The 16,004-nt window shown below is 35.5% G+C and overlaps 1 protein-coding gene across 1 annotated transcript in view; it reads left to right on the forward strand.

The window, feature by feature from the left end:
* Nucleotides 1-16,004, forward strand: part of pitpnm3 (PITPNM family member 3) — a 161,509-nt gene that overhangs the window by 94,411 nt on the left and 51,094 nt on the right. Inside the window, exons 6-8 of the mRNA XM_056473362.1 lie at nucleotides 8,895-9,084; nucleotides 12,085-12,192; nucleotides 15,540-15,709. Coding sequence (XP_056329337.1) covers nucleotides 8,895-9,084; nucleotides 12,085-12,192; nucleotides 15,540-15,709 — 468 coding nt within the window. The remainder of the gene's footprint in view (nucleotides 1-8,894; nucleotides 9,085-12,084; nucleotides 12,193-15,539; nucleotides 15,710-16,004) is intronic.

A 16,004-nucleotide genomic window follows, 5' to 3' on the forward strand; every position in this document is an offset into this window, starting at 1 on the left:
ATGTGTTTCCAACATTTTTCAAAATAACTTCTTTTGAGAAGTTATAAGAAATGAATGGTATGTAAATGATGAGTTTTAAATTTTGAGCGAACTTTAAGCAAACTTGTAATATTTACATACAGAACCTTGCGACACTCTTTATATTTAGAGTTATTCTGTATGCTACCATTTGAAGTGATGAAAAACAGCTAATTACAGTAAAGCATCCTAGGTCTAGACACAAAAGCTACCTATTAAGAATTAATGCTTAAAAAGCACACAGAAAGGACAGTCATTACCCTTAAGGAAACGACAGGTTGTTATACTTCATTACCCAGCTTGGCATATTCATATTAGTGAGGTAAAACGACACCTCGGCAGCAATGGCAGCTGCTAGCATGGGCCAGACATTAATTACAGATGGTGTAAATAAATAATGAATGCAGTGAGGGGGCATAAGGAGCGGTTTGGAGGTGCTCTTTGAACCCTCTCCTGCTGTGGAGGATGTCTAATAGGGTAGGCCCCTGATCCGCCGGCTTGTTACTGTAATGGCTGTGTCCTTCTCCAGCCAGGAGAGTTCATGTAAACATGACAGGAACTATTGTTCACAACGGGTCATAGCGCATTAGCCTAGCATTGTGAAGAGTTCAGCAGCCAGAGAGCAGTTTGGAAGGAAAATAGTAGAAAAAAATCACAACAAAAAAGAAGCACCCTTTTTCTTGCAGTGTGTAAGATGCAAATGAGGCCTGTTTTTGTGTAGCACGGGGCAATGTCACTGAAGACTGATTACAATGAGCTTATGGGTTGTCATTATAATCAGAGAAGTAACTCCGCTATGATTCTTTCACAGCCCTTCTAGAGCTACATCTTTCCCCCAGACAACATGATAATACAAGAAGCTTGACTACTTTTTAGGTCTCCAGCAGACAGATCCATTTGTGACATGTTCGTTTCCACTTGGAGGCGTCACCTTCAAACAGTCATTTATCCCGAGTATAGCCTGTGCCGCATTCGCCAATCAGCAGGTTATCACAACTACACACCTGGGAAGTTTCATGTCGTCGTAGCGCACATCACTGCCAGTTTGTTGCCAGAGTTTGGCAGTATTCAGTTTGAATTGAGAAAGGCGGTTGAATTCCAAATCTGTAGTTGAATTTTAATTGCACTGGAATTGAGGTGGCAAACAGAATGTACAACTGCAGTTTGAAGTTTGCATATAAAAGCTGAATTCAAATGAATTGAAATTCAGTCCGTAAGTTTGAACTAAAATGGCAGTATTTAAAACACCAAGTACTGTATACACCGGAATGTCTCCTTAAAAGTTAGTTGCCTGATCAGTGTTGAGGTGCATCAATGCACTGGAATTCTTTCTCATGAAAGTTCAAATTCGATTCTGCATTCAAAGTAGATTGTGACAGGCACAAGCTCTAAACAGAAAAAAGTATTGAAAGGCACACATACACATGCTGCCGAATTCGATTCATTTGGACAGATGGATAATTACAGGAGAAGCACTCTGCTTCTGATCTGTTGTGCTGCCAGCTTCAGGATGCTGTTCAAACTCCTTCTGCACCCAAAAGCAAAACCATGAGTTGTTATACAGTCCCTGACAAAAGTCTTGTCGCTTATCTATTTTGTAGAAACACCTGCTATTAACCTGACTTTTAACTAATCAAAGGGTGTTAGAAATAGCTCATATGAAAAGCTCAAACCCTCCCAAAGGATGTTTAATGCACTGAAATAAATTAGTTTCACTGAAAAAAGATCAGAAAGGTCAAATTTTGGCAAGATAAAGTTTTGCCGCCTATTCAGAAATGAAACAAATTTACTGCAAATACAAAAATATGTAAGCAAATTAAGTAGTGGTGCTGTGAGATCCAAATTTATTAAAAGACTGCATCCATGCGATTTGGCAAGGATTCAAACATTTTATTGATGAAGTCCTCAGGAATAGCAAAGAAAGCAGTCTTGGATGCCTCCCAGAGTTCATCAATATTCTTTGGTTTCGTCTTCCATGCTTCCTCTTTCCTCCTACCCTACATATGCTCATTGATGTTCATGTCTGGTGACTGGGCTTGCCAATACTGGAGTATCTTGATTTTCTTTGCCTTGAGGAAGCGAAAAGCCTTTTGTCAGGGACTCTAGATGCGGTGCTGTGCTGCAATGCTCATACAGTGTGCCAGCAGCTTTGTGAAGATTTATATAAACAAATTTCGAGAGGATCATGTGCTTATGGTTGACCACGGCTAGTCTTGCATCAACAATTGCATGACTAACCAATCAGATGAATCCAAATGCACATAACTTAGTCATCTTCGTTTTTGAAGAAACCCCATTCACCCCGACTCCTTCCACTCTTTCCTACCTTAATAACAAGGGAGTTCTCGAGACCTACCTTCTCAGACTCTCTCTCTCTCACCTGACTAAACATGAGGGAGCCCCGGGCTTGTGGATCTGCCAAGCTCAGGGCTCTTTCCTGGGACAGCGTATCAAATATGCATTTACCTAGTCAAGCATCAGCTAAATGTGAACTCTTGAAATAATCAATAAAGAAGCCAGGCAGGGTAAGAAGCTGGAGAGTATAACTTTTTTTAAATACTTTATTATTTTTTTGTTGTAGGAAAGAAACACTTGAAGTTTAACATGAAATTACACTTTTTTTTCCATTTTAACTCTTCCCCCCTCCCTCCCCAAAAGCATCCAAATTTAGTTGAACAGGTAAATGCATTGTTATACATGGGCTAAGGCAAAGAAAAACTTATGTTGCATTCCACATACAAAAATACACATATGCACATATCAATCAATTAACCAGTAGCATGAGAGGTATTTTCTTGTGCCATTGTATGGTTTTGTTCCAAAAATTGTGTAAACAGATCCCACATTTTATGGTACTCCTTTAATTTGCCCTGTATACTGTAGGTGATTTTTTTTTTTTCCAATGCAATGTAATGTGTCAAATCTTTCAGCCAGTGGTCAATGGATGAACTTTCTATGTTTTTCCAATAGAGTGCAATCAAACGCTTATAACTTTTAAATATTTTTTTAAATGATGGCAGTACTGTCATACAGAAATTCCACATCATTCAACAAAAGCGTAGAAAATTGAATTCTGGTTAAAATAGAACCAGAAGGAATAGGATAAATTCAGGTTAAGAATAGTTTTTGGAATCAGATTGTGACCCCCAGAATCGGAATCGAATTGGATCCCCACCAATCCAAAAGAATACCCACCCCTACTATCTACAATACATTTTTAATAGCTTCACAGTAGCTCAGCTACTTATTATACAATGTAGCTTTTTAAGTAGCTAGCTAGCTTGACAACAGCGACAATCCATTTAGTGAACTTTCTGCCAACTGCTTTTGAGTCCCAGCGCAGTCACGTTGTCTTTCTCAAGCCAACATCAAAGTTCGTCAACAAACTTTAGGTTCTAGTTTTGTTATTGCAGTGCTATATATTTTTGGTAGTTTTATACTTTGACTTTTAACAGTTAGACCAATTCAATTTAAAATAAAACAATAATAAATGTGTTGCGTGTACTTTTATTCACGTTTTTATAATATACACCTTTGTGGAAAATGTAGCGTTAATGACGCTAGCTTCATTTAAAAAATACCTTGTAGTGTAGCTTTTTTCAGAGTAGCTTCCCCAACATTGGACCTGATCGACCTTAAAGGGGTAATTCATCCAAAAATGAAAGTTTACTCACTATTTACTCACCCTCAAGCGGTTCCAGACTTTTAGGAGTTTCTTTATTCTGTTGATCACAAAAGAAGATATTTTGAATAAAGCTGAAAACCTGTAACTATTGACTTTTTCTACTACTGATATATTTTTAGAGACATTATTGTAAGATCGAAAACCATAAATAGTGCTGCTTTAACACCAGGTCTACGTAGGCCTTAAAATAACCTTAATTAGAGTTATTTTAGAGCTCTTGCCCCCATCCTGGCCTGGGCTGTAAGGAGGCTGTACCCCTCTCCATCATGAGGACTCTCGCCCCGAGCACTGCTGTCTCCCTGTCAGAGCCTTCAGGATGCTAATCGCTGTGCTTGATCGATGGCTCTGGGGTTAGCACAGCTGTTCAAGGTGACAACACTGGGGCAGGGCAATCTTTCACTTTTCCCTTTTTTACACTGTGGACTCATGCAGACTCATGCAGTGCAGAATGATAAAGGACTTCGGTTTGCTCAGAGGTACTTGGACAAGATTTGCTATTCCTCTTCTTAAGTTGCATCATCATCATCATCATTATCATCGTCTCTCTGACCTGAGTCATGTTTTTATTCATGGCTGCTGAAAAATTCCACTTTTTACTGTTGGTCATAAAGGTGGTCATAGGTCAGTCTAAGGTGAAAATTAACTGATTATTAGCTTGTCAAAACTGTCAACAGCTGATTTGAGCTATTACATTTAAGTTATTAAAGCTTGTCATTAGCTGAAGAAAACTGGTAATCAGCTGCTTATTAAATGTACCAAGGTTATTAGGTGGATTGAGGTAGTCTAGCTGTTTTAGCTGCTCCAAGCTGGTCATTAGCAGGTTTGTGAAAACTGGTAATTATCTACTAATCAAATATTTGAACAGGATAATCAGGTTGAATAAGTTAGTCTAAAATAGTCTTTAGCTCAGGGGAACTCAACAAATGTCATCATGTGAGAAAGTTCATGGAGTTTGGATTTTTATTAATGACAGCTGGCTGATCTCCACAGTGAACCTCTTACTACTATTGTGTATTTACTGTATTTTTTTAAATCGCTGATCTGCACTGAACATTAAAAATGACAGAAAAAAAGTTATAGTATATAGCCTAGTACATTTAGTATAAATAAAATAATAATAGTAATAATAATGATAACAATAATAACAGCAACTTTTGTATAGCCCCTTAGTAAAATGCACCATAAAATGAACACATAACATATCAACTTGTCTAATATATATATATATATATATATATATATATATATATATATATATATATATATATATATATATATATATATATATATATATATATATATATATATATATATATATATATATATATATATATATATATATATATATATATATATATATATATATATATATATACACATATATATCTATATGTGTGTGTGTGTACGCTGTAGGTCAGTCATCCTTTTCAGTGAAAGCTTCACATCTATGGAATTCCATGTCTGTTGATTTAAAATGATCAGAACTCCCATTTTTTTTCCTTCAAAGCTGAAACAATGGCTAAAATCTTTACAGCAATGTGAACATTTAGTATGATTCATTTCAGGTTGGTCAAGTCTACGTTTTCCTTTAGTATGCAGATTGACTTACATTTTCTGTTTGTGGCTCTGTGTATACATGTCTGCTGTATTATTAGTATGTTTTTTATTTGTTGATTTTTATTTAATTTTTATTATGCAAAGCCTGACCAGGGACGAGGGGCGCAAATTAGATTGATGCTATATGCCCTATGTATGCAGCATCGGTTGTCTCTTATAACAATGTCAAGTGTATTGTCGGTGTTAAATAAACAAACAAATAAAATCAAATAAATAAGCCTATTATATTATAAAATTTTTTTTTTAAATACTACCTATCACTCATTTATCATATATTTATCAATGTTTCTCAACATTTCAGCTCAGAAGTTAATGATAATAATTTTGCATAAATGCCCTTTTTTCAAGGTGTTAATCTCTTTTTTGTTCCATTTTTGTATTGTATCAGTATTGTTTTTTAAATACAACAAGTAAATGGCAGACTTAGTAATAGACGGCATTTTAAAGTCAGAAAAGTCTTATGATGCAAATTGTTCTCAAGTCCCCCTGGGCTACACTCATATAGCATTTTAAAGGCACATCGTCTCGTCTTTACACTTTCCATTGTGTAAATGGCAGATGTCTTCTTAGCAGCATGAAAAACAAACAGTAAAACTGTAAAGAAAAAATCGCTCCAATAACAATGAACAAAGCTGTCATCATGTCAGAAAGTTCATGGAGTTTGAGCTTGAAAGTTGGCAGATCTCCACAGTGAACCTCTTGCTAACATTGTGTAATCTTTTCTTCTTTTTTTTGATGAGAGGATTTGTCTGTGCAGAATTCAGTTGCTGAGTTGCGTTGAGTGTTTAAAACAACCGACTAAAATTGAATGTACTAACATCTAATATTAGTATAGACTGTGTAAAACCCACCATATAAAGCAAACATATTAAAAATGACTATATATTAATGGCCTATATTTAATGGTGCTCAACATCTGCTCAGAATATAATACTCTAAGTATTAATGCATTTTTTTCAAGGTGTTGTTCCACATTTTATTTATTATTATCATGATCAATATTTTTTTAAATAGAATGAGGACATGCTAGATTTTGTAATAAATAGCATTTTAAAGGGCACCTATGGTGAAAAATCTACTTTCAAGCTGTTTGGACAGAAATGTGTGTAAGTATAGTGTATAAACTGTCATATTGGGGTGAAATAAACACACCCAGTCCTTTTTTTTTTCAAATTTAACAACATAAAAACGGTGGACCAATTGGAGCAGTTTTCAGATCGACCGCAACTTTACGTAGGAGTGCGGTCCCCCCGCCCACCAATATTAATTGACAGCTGCGCGCATTAACATGTTGGTAGTCACGTGTATAATCATATCAACAAGACAGGACGAGCGCAAAGCAACCGGGAATAAAAGGTGTGTTCAGTTTGCTAGGATCATCAATCATCATCAAACGTGATCAAGAGTGAGTTTCACAAGTTTAAAATGTTTTAAAACAGTGCATGTGTGTAATGAATTACAGCGATTCACTTCCTCAGCGCAGCCGCGTGTCAGAACAATTATAAAAGAAGATGCTTCAATCGCGGTTTGTGGACGTTAGATCTGGTTTATTTTGTATTTTAACATAACAGATATTCATACAGCAGTGGATATTACCAGTATCATGTCACATATGCGTGCAAAATGAGTGACAAGCTTAACGCTCTCTCTCTCTCTCTCTCTCTCTCTCTCTCTCTCTCTCTCTCTCTCTCTCTCTCTCTCTCTCTCTCTCTCTCTCTCTCTCTCTCTCTCTCTCTCTCTCTCTCTCTCTCTCTCTCTCTCTCTCTCTCTCTCTCTCTCTCTCTCTCTCTCTCTCTCTCTCTCTCTCTCTCTCTGTGTGTGTGTGTGTATGTGTCTGCTGCGCTACGATTGTGTGTATGTCTGGACTATGTGTATGTGTGTGTGTATGGGTCTGCGCTATGTGGTTGTGTCCTCGCTGTGTGTGTGCATGAACTTTGTAATTACATTGTGTGCGACTCATTGTTGCAACGCCACAAAAAAATGCATCAAATACTGATTGTTAAAGTTCTTACTGTAGTATTTCTCACGCAAGTTACGTGAGATCTGCTTCCTGAGGCAGCCGAGGGCGGCGATTGCTGACAGGCACGTGGGAACGGTGGGCGGGGAGGACTAGCCTTAAAGGGCCAGTACAAAAAAACAGCAACAACTTTTTCCAGCTATAATACAGACACTTCAAACAGCTATAATAAATAATCTGATGGGTGTTTTGAGCTGAAATTTTACAGACACAAAAGACTTATATTAAATATGAAAAGAGGGGTAACCTATATGCCCTTTAAAGTGAGTAAAACTGCTGACCTTCACATTTTGACCTTCACATTTTGTCAAGTTTAAGTGTAACCCCCCTGGCCTCTGAACTTTAGTACCCCTCCCTGGATTCACTTTTCATTAGGTAGTATGAGTTAGTCTAGCAAGTTTAGCTTGTCTGAGATGATGTAGCTGATGAACACTGGAAATCAGCTGCTCATTAAATGTACTGAGATGATTATTAGGGAGTATAAGTTAGTCTAGAGCTGTGTCTAAAATCACATACTTCCATACTACATAGTATGCTAAAAACAGTATGAGCAGCCAAGAAGTATGCCCTAATTCATAGAATTCAAAAAACAGTATGCGAGAAGTACCCGGATAACCTACTACTTCCAGTGAGATTCTGAAGTGCGCATCAGATGGACGCTACGCTATCCCATGATGCACCACAAGAGAATTCATGAATGGGAGTGAAGCAAAGATGACAAAATTGTGGATGTAGTACGTCCGATTTCCATTCATACTACTCACATTCATACTGTATAGAACATACTTTTTTAACAGCTGAGTAGTACGTCTAAATTCAAATGCATTATAACCTACTGAGTAGTAGGCGATTTCGGACACAACCTAGGTGTTTTAGCTGGTTCAATATATGGTCATAAAGCGATTAGGCCACATTTGGAAGTCTTTAGCTGGTAGACCAACTTGGACCTGCAACCAACCAGCCAACACCTAGTCATATTATAGCTTAGAGTGGTCGTGAACATAGCAGCTGTTGGATGTTAAGTAATAAGTACCCTTTACCCTCTAATAACCTGCATAGATTAGACAATGATCAGTTTTGACCAGTCAGAAACCAGACACTCTGCTAAAGTGATAGTTCACCCAAACATAAAAATGTACTTACTGTTTTCTCAACCTCAAGTAGTTCTAAACCTTCATGACTTGCTTTATTCCATAGTAGGAAAAATAAATACTATGGAAGTCAATGGTTACATTTTTCCAGCTTTCTACAAAATAGCTTCTGTAGTGTTTAACGGAAAAAAGTCAAACAAGTGAAGGGTGAGTAAATGATGACAGAATTAAAATTGTGGAAGCTATTCCTTTAAATGGCGAGGAAGAGACCACTTTGGCAAGAATTATTGGCACCAACTACTGAGGAACCTGCCAATGTGCAAATATTAAAAGCTTGCTGATGTATTGTTTTCTGAACTTAATCTCTTAAAGTATGGAAAGGTAGTGAAACAAAAAAAGTTCATTATCATTTTGCTTTGTCAAGGAGTCATTGGTTTAAACACTAAAAAGGACTTTTCTTCCACAGTCTGAACCCGTACAGCTACGATGAGAGTTGTGTGTCCAGCAGCGTGGACCATCTACCTCTGGCCGCTTTACCGCTGCTCGCCATAGCTGCTCCACACTACCAAGACGCCGTCGCAACCGTGATCGCCCGAGCCAACCAGGTGTACCACAGATTTCTGCAGTCTCCAGAGGGACAGGGATTCACTGGCCAGGTGAGTTCAGGAGTCAGTAATATTAGGGTGAGGTCACATTAGGAAATTTTGCTAAATCTTGGGCAGCATTTTTAAATGCTAAATGCGCTTTGCTTCAACAGCTTTGATATACAAGCAGCTTTCTGTTGATCAGCATGGTAAATTGATTGATTGACTTGAACATGATGAAAACCTGCACAAGCAACTTTTTTTACCCTTAAACTTCAGGTACTGCATATTCAGGTTATATATGTAAAATTTCTTGATTCTTATTGGATTAAAATGCTGTTAATTTTAGGGAAACTTGCATCTTAAGTAGTTCTAGGCAGATTATTTAATTATTATTGTTATTGTTAGTTATTGTTTCTTGTTATCACCTAGAACAATCTCAAAAGAATAAGAGCACAAAAAGACACTGACCAAGCAAACAAATATATGACACAACTAGAAAATAATTACATATCATGATGTTTTTCCCCCCATTAATATCATAACATCATGTTTTTCCCCCAATTAAATTTCTTTTTTTTAAATATTGAAAGCACGTATTTTTTCTCTTTCACTCTCCTCCTTATTAGTAATGAGGCTACTTCTAAAGACTGTTAAGAGGTGCACAGATTCAGGTAATTCATGTTTAATTAGCAATAATTCAGCCAAGAAAATGATATCAATCATTCAAACGAGCAAAACACAAAATAGCTTAATCCAATCAGTCTCACTTTGCCCTCAAAATACTTTATTGTTTTATTCTTTATTGTGCATTGATAATTATTTCTGTGTAATCAAGAACTTTACTATTATATATTATTCATTGCTTTCAATAAGCCATGTTTAATTCGTCTGTAGTTTTCTTTCAATTAAAGCTGCTAAAGGAATATGTCCCCCTAAATTTTTACATTTTCCCCTTCACTTACTTCAACCCTGTTTCAATTCTATTCATTTAACACAAAAGAAGACATTTAGAAAAATGTTGGAAACTGGTGGCCATTGATTCCCATTGTAGAAAACAATCACACTAAGTGAATGTGTACCAGTATTCAATATCTTTCTTTAAAGTATCATCAATATTTAATAAAAAACTCTGTCAGGAAATCTCTCTATCTATCTATCTATCTATCTATCTATCTATCTATCTATCTATCTATCTATCTATCTATCTATCTATCTATCTATCTATCTATCTATCTATCTATCTATCTATCTATCTATCTATCTATCTATCTATCTATCTATCTATCTATCTATCTATCTATCTATCTATCTATCTTTCTATCTATCTATCTATCTATCTATCTATCTATCTATCTATCTATCTATCTATATCTATCTATCTATCTATCGTTCTATCTATCTATCGTTCTATCTATCTATCTATCTATCTATCTATCTATCTATCTATCTATCTATCTATCTATCTATCTATCTATCTATCTATCTATCTATCTCTCTATCGTTCTATCGTTCTATCGTTCTATCGTTCTATCTATCTATCTATCTATCTATCTATCTATCTATCTATCTATCTATCTATCTATCTATCTATCTATCTATCTATCTATCTATCTATCTATCTATCTATCTATCTATCTATCTATCTATCTATCGTTCTATCTATCTATCGTTCTATCTATCTATCTATCTATCTATCTATCTATCTATCTATCTATCTATCTATCTATCTATCTATCTATCTATCTATCTATCTATCTATCTATCTATCTATCTATCTATCTATCTATCTATCGTTCTATCTATCTATCGTTCTATCTATCGTTCTATCTATCGTTCTATCTATCGTTCTATCTATCTATCTATCTATCTATCTATCTATCTATCTATCTATCTATCTATCTATCTATCTATCTGTCTATCTGTCTATCTGTCTATCTGTCTGTCTATCTATCTATCTATCTATCTATCTATCTATCTATCTATCTATCTATCTATCTATCTATCTATCTATCTATCTATCTATCTATCTATCTATCTATCTATCTATCTATCTATCTATCTATCCGTCCATCCATCCGTCCATCCATCCGTCCATCCATCCGTCCATCTATCGTTCTATCTATCGTTCTATCTATCCGTCTGACTGTCTATCATTCTGTCTGTCCGTCTGTCTGTCTGTCTGTCTGTCATGCCTGCTTGGTATGTGTTAACATAACGTCAACAAAGTTGACTTTCTTATCTTTTTTGGGGGGAAAAATTCTTAATAAAAAATACTTTATAAAAACAACAGCACAGAAAAACTGAGCGGGAACTGCTATTTATTTTTGGAGCCAAACAACAATAAAAATGACCTCATTTTTAGTCCCAAGCCTGAAACTGCTTCCTTTCATTTTTCTGTAATAAAAAAAAGAATTGGCCACACAGGCCCAGATCAGTATCAGGAAGGCAAATGCTGTGCGGAGAGGGAGTAGGAAGGGTGTGTGGGTCTCTGGCAGGGATAGTGACTCATCAGTGATGAGTCATTCAAAACACGACCAAAAGGAGGGGGGTCTTTCCACTCGTCTTACTCCATAATCTCACATGATTAATCCAATAACACACTCCTGTCAATTTAGAAGGCACAATGATTTCCTGAAGTGGTGACCACAGTTTATAAGCTCTGTGTCAAGTGTTCACTCTCTAGTGAGTCGGACCATTCAGATAGCGCCTGAATAGCATATTAGACCTGGTTTTGGAGAAATTGGGGTGGATTCAGACAAAGCATAGCCTTGTAGCTTATTTGCAGTGTACCACGAACTTGCTTGTTGTTGACTCAGGTAATTAGACCTGTGGATTTGTTTGTTTGTTGAGCATCCATACATTATTTGAGTTCACCGTAGAGCTGCTCATCAGCCTCAGACAGGAAAGAGTTGCAGCTGTGATGTTTCAGTATGATTAATTAAACGTGTTATTTACTTCAGGCGACACTGTAAATTGAAGTGCCATTATGCAATCTTGAGATTTGCCTCACAGTGTTGATTGCATGCAAAAAGGCTGCACTGATTCTGGTTGATATTTTTGTGTGTACAGGTGTGTTTGTTGGGTGACTGTGTGGGAGGTGTGCTGTGTTTCGACGCTCTTTGTTTCAGCAACAGCCCACGACACAGCAGTCGACACAACAGCACAGAGAGCTTAAAGGTATGACCTGAAACACTGACTCATTCACAACACAATTTTGACATCATGTCTGAAACTTCTTGCATTCTTAATTTTTTCTTGTTGAAGAGCGATTCCTGTTAAAAAGTTAACTTTTAAGAATGCGCTGCTGAAAATAGTGGAAAGTACTTGATTTCTAGACAGTTTTTTTATATTGCAGTTTTTCTCAGTCGGTACATTTCTCAGATCAGAATTGAAATTCTCAAAACTACCTGTTCAATCTTCACATCATTGTGTCACTTGTGCACATCAGAAAAGCAGTTTCTCATTCCTCTGAACAAGTTGCAAATGCTTGCGTACATCCATGCAAATGATTATGTGTAATGATTATGTTTCCTACATTATCAGTTGCTTATGTCAAGTTGATCAAAATGTATTATTTTGGTCTCTGTTGAATAGTCTCACCCACTAAAACATTTAATCATGGCATACGTCTTTACATGCAAAATGGCTGAACAAGTTGTCATAATATTTTGTCATAATGCAATTTTCTATACATTTTCTTTAGACTTTTTTTCTAATTGGTACATTTCTCCCACACTGAAAAAAAATTATTCAAAGATGATTCCTTGGATTTACTAAATTTTTTTACGTTAAGTGGTTGTAAACTATTTATTTGGGCTGAATTTAAACAAACTAATTAAGTTGAACATTATTGAATTTAATTTGTTTAAATTCAACACAAATAAATTGTTTGCAACAGTTTTGCATGCAACACTTTTTTCAGTGCAGGTGAATCTTGACTTGTTCTAATGAAGGTGCATCTCAAAGGAGATTGTCCTACAGTATTTTCACATTTCTGCATTGTTTAGAGTTTTCTTTGTGCTATGCAGTGCTGTCTTTTCCTTTCTCTATCATAATGACATGATCTGTCAACAAATTACAGTACAAACAAAAAAATATTTTTTTTTGCCATAGTTTACATCAGAACACCACCCAAGAGTACAATGTTGTATTGAAAACAAAATCCATACACAATGACACAAAGATTTGTCATTCTGACGGCACTGACACATTCATTGATAAAGAAATTTAGTTTTGACAGATGAACTAAGGATTTTTAGCAAGAAACTAGGTTTTGCAGGTCATCCATGGTGTTTTGCTATTTGTTCACGTTGTTTTGAGAAATGCATGTACCAAATGTACCAAAGTGACTGAGAAAAACTGTAAAATAAGTCATGATGGCTAAAATAATTGACTTCTTTTTAATGTACAATATTGAAATGAATATTCATTCTGAGATATTCTAAGGATCTCATTTAATGTTTTGTTTTATTATTAAATTACCTTAATGATGAGTGTTATAATGGCAATGAAAAAAATTTAAAAATCTGAAAAGTTAATTATAGCATACACAAATATATAACCAGTGTTATTAAGATATTGATATTTTTGATGAGGATGATGACGATAGTATAATGTAGAAAGAATAAATGTAATGCTTTCCATTTGTTAACTAACATTTAATGCAGTAGTTGACATGAACTAGTGATAATTTGTTTTAAAAGCAATTGATTAACCTTAATGTTTATTGTAGTTATTGAACTGTTTATCCCTTTAACTACCTCACCAAGAGAAAATGTTTCAATTGCATTTCTTAACTCCTAATGTTGCTAGTTAACACACTCAATAGTATTTTTTTTCAACACATCCCAAATTTTTTTTAAATATCAGCCTCTGCCAAATGGTTAGGGTGATATGTCGGTTTATGGTAAAAGTATCGGAATTATTTTATATTCTATGAAAATCAGAAAATATGAAGTGTAAGACCAATTTATTAAAAAAATATTCAAAATAAATCATTTTTATGCCAAGTATGCCATAAAATATTTCAGATTCTCATTTAACATGTTTTTTTTTTTTTTTTTTTTTTTACAATAGAACCAAAATCAAGTGTAGTAGTGCAACAGGATTATGTTTGTTTGATTTATTATTATTATTTTTTTGTAAACCAACAATGCTGTGTGTGTGTGTAAACCATTATTTAAAATAGTCATTCTTTAAATGACTTTAACAGTCATTATTTAAAACAGTCAAAACATGGTCAACTATTTGGTAGAGAGGTACAGTCAAAGGGTTAATAGAACTGTGCTTACATTAAGATGAATAATAACCAGTTGTATTTTTTGTGAACTAACATTAACAAAGACTGATAAATTCAGTGCCTGCCTGATGTATATTATTATTATTATTATTAACTAATTATACTTTATTACATACACAAACAAATAAGGTGCAGATATTTGCATCCCCATGATTTCATCCCTCGATATCTTTAATGTCATTTTTTTCCTCTTAGATGGCAGTGAGATTTGGCAAACAATTTTAGACTTTTTCTTAAAGGTATAGTTCACCCAAAAATTTTATTTCTGTCAACATTTACAAATCTTACATTTTCTTTTCCTTGTAATTACCACAATAGGAATCCTAAGAATGTTGGAAAGTAGCAGTCATTGTTTTCCGTAGTATTTTTGTGGTCCTGCTATAGTTATCAATGTCTGCTTTTTCCCAACCATATCTTGTTTTGTGAAGAAAAATATTAATAAATGTTTAGAGCAGGCATGGGCAAACTCGATCCTGGAGGGCCGGTGTCCCTGCATAGTTTTGCACCAACCCTAATCAAACACACCTGTTTGTAGCTTTCTAGGGATCTTGAAGAAACTAATTAGGGTGTTCAGGTGTGTTTGATTAGTGTTGGAGCAAAACTCTGCAGGGACACCGGCCCTCGAGGATCGAGTTTGCCCATGCCTGGTTTAGAGTGTGGGTAAATGGTGAGAAAGTTTCTTTTTTGCATTAACTTTCCCTTTAAGTCTTCTGGTTTTCATTATTTTCCCATTGTAGTATCATATCTTTAAAGTTATAGATGAAATCTCAACAATGCCGCAAACTATGCTTAGATATGCCAAGATATCTAAATCTGAATATTTAATATCTCCTTATAAAAATGTCTCATCAGAATTCATAGCAAAATCAACTGAACTATAGCATCCACGTTATGTGTTAGTTTGCCACGTTCATGTTCCAGCTTTATATTCTCCAAATAATAATAATAACTCCAAATGTCAACAAATGATTCAGTTGTGCCTATTTTTATCTCTGAACCTTCTGAATCAAAGAAACATCACTCAGCTTAGTCTTCTGAGCTATGAAAGAGCAAATTCCAGTGGGTTTTCCTTTCACACTGCTATGATCTTCAGGGAGCTGAACAGCTGTCACACTTCCAGACTTTATTTGACACTGTACTTCAGCGCTCACTTATAATATTTGCACGTTAATATGAATGATGACTCTGTTCAACTGTCCACGTCTCACTCTATTCACATTCTCAGGATAACCCTGACGTCAGTCCGAGCCTGAGCTCCAGCAAACGCCTTAGCAGGAGCAACATCGACTTATCCGCACCCAGTGAGACCCGCAACAGGAAAACTCCACTCAGTCGCAAACAGAGCGATTCGTTTGATGGAGACTCTGGAGGCCAACACCATCCGTTCCTCAGCAGGTAGTGTGTACTTGAAAGAACAGAGACCGAACCTGTAGCTATGCTGTTTTAAGATGACGGAGTAAGTGGTTGTATTACAATATATTTTTTTCTATGCTGACATATTAGCATTGGCCCTGTGGTAGATGGAGTGTTTGTCTGTTTTTTAATCAGCATCAATACGACCTCAATATACAGCGGGGAAAATTATTAAACATGTCATGTTTTTTCCAGGAATTAATATTTTTAAAGGAGCTGTTGACCTGAAATTGAACCAGATTTTTCTAAAACCCCCAAAAATACAAACATAAAAATA

Source organism: Danio aesculapii, chromosome 15, assembly GCF_903798145.1.
Source record: "Danio aesculapii chromosome 15, fDanAes4.1, whole genome shotgun sequence".
In the NCBI taxonomy this organism is placed as follows: domain Eukaryota; kingdom Metazoa; phylum Chordata; class Actinopteri; order Cypriniformes; family Danionidae; genus Danio; species Danio aesculapii.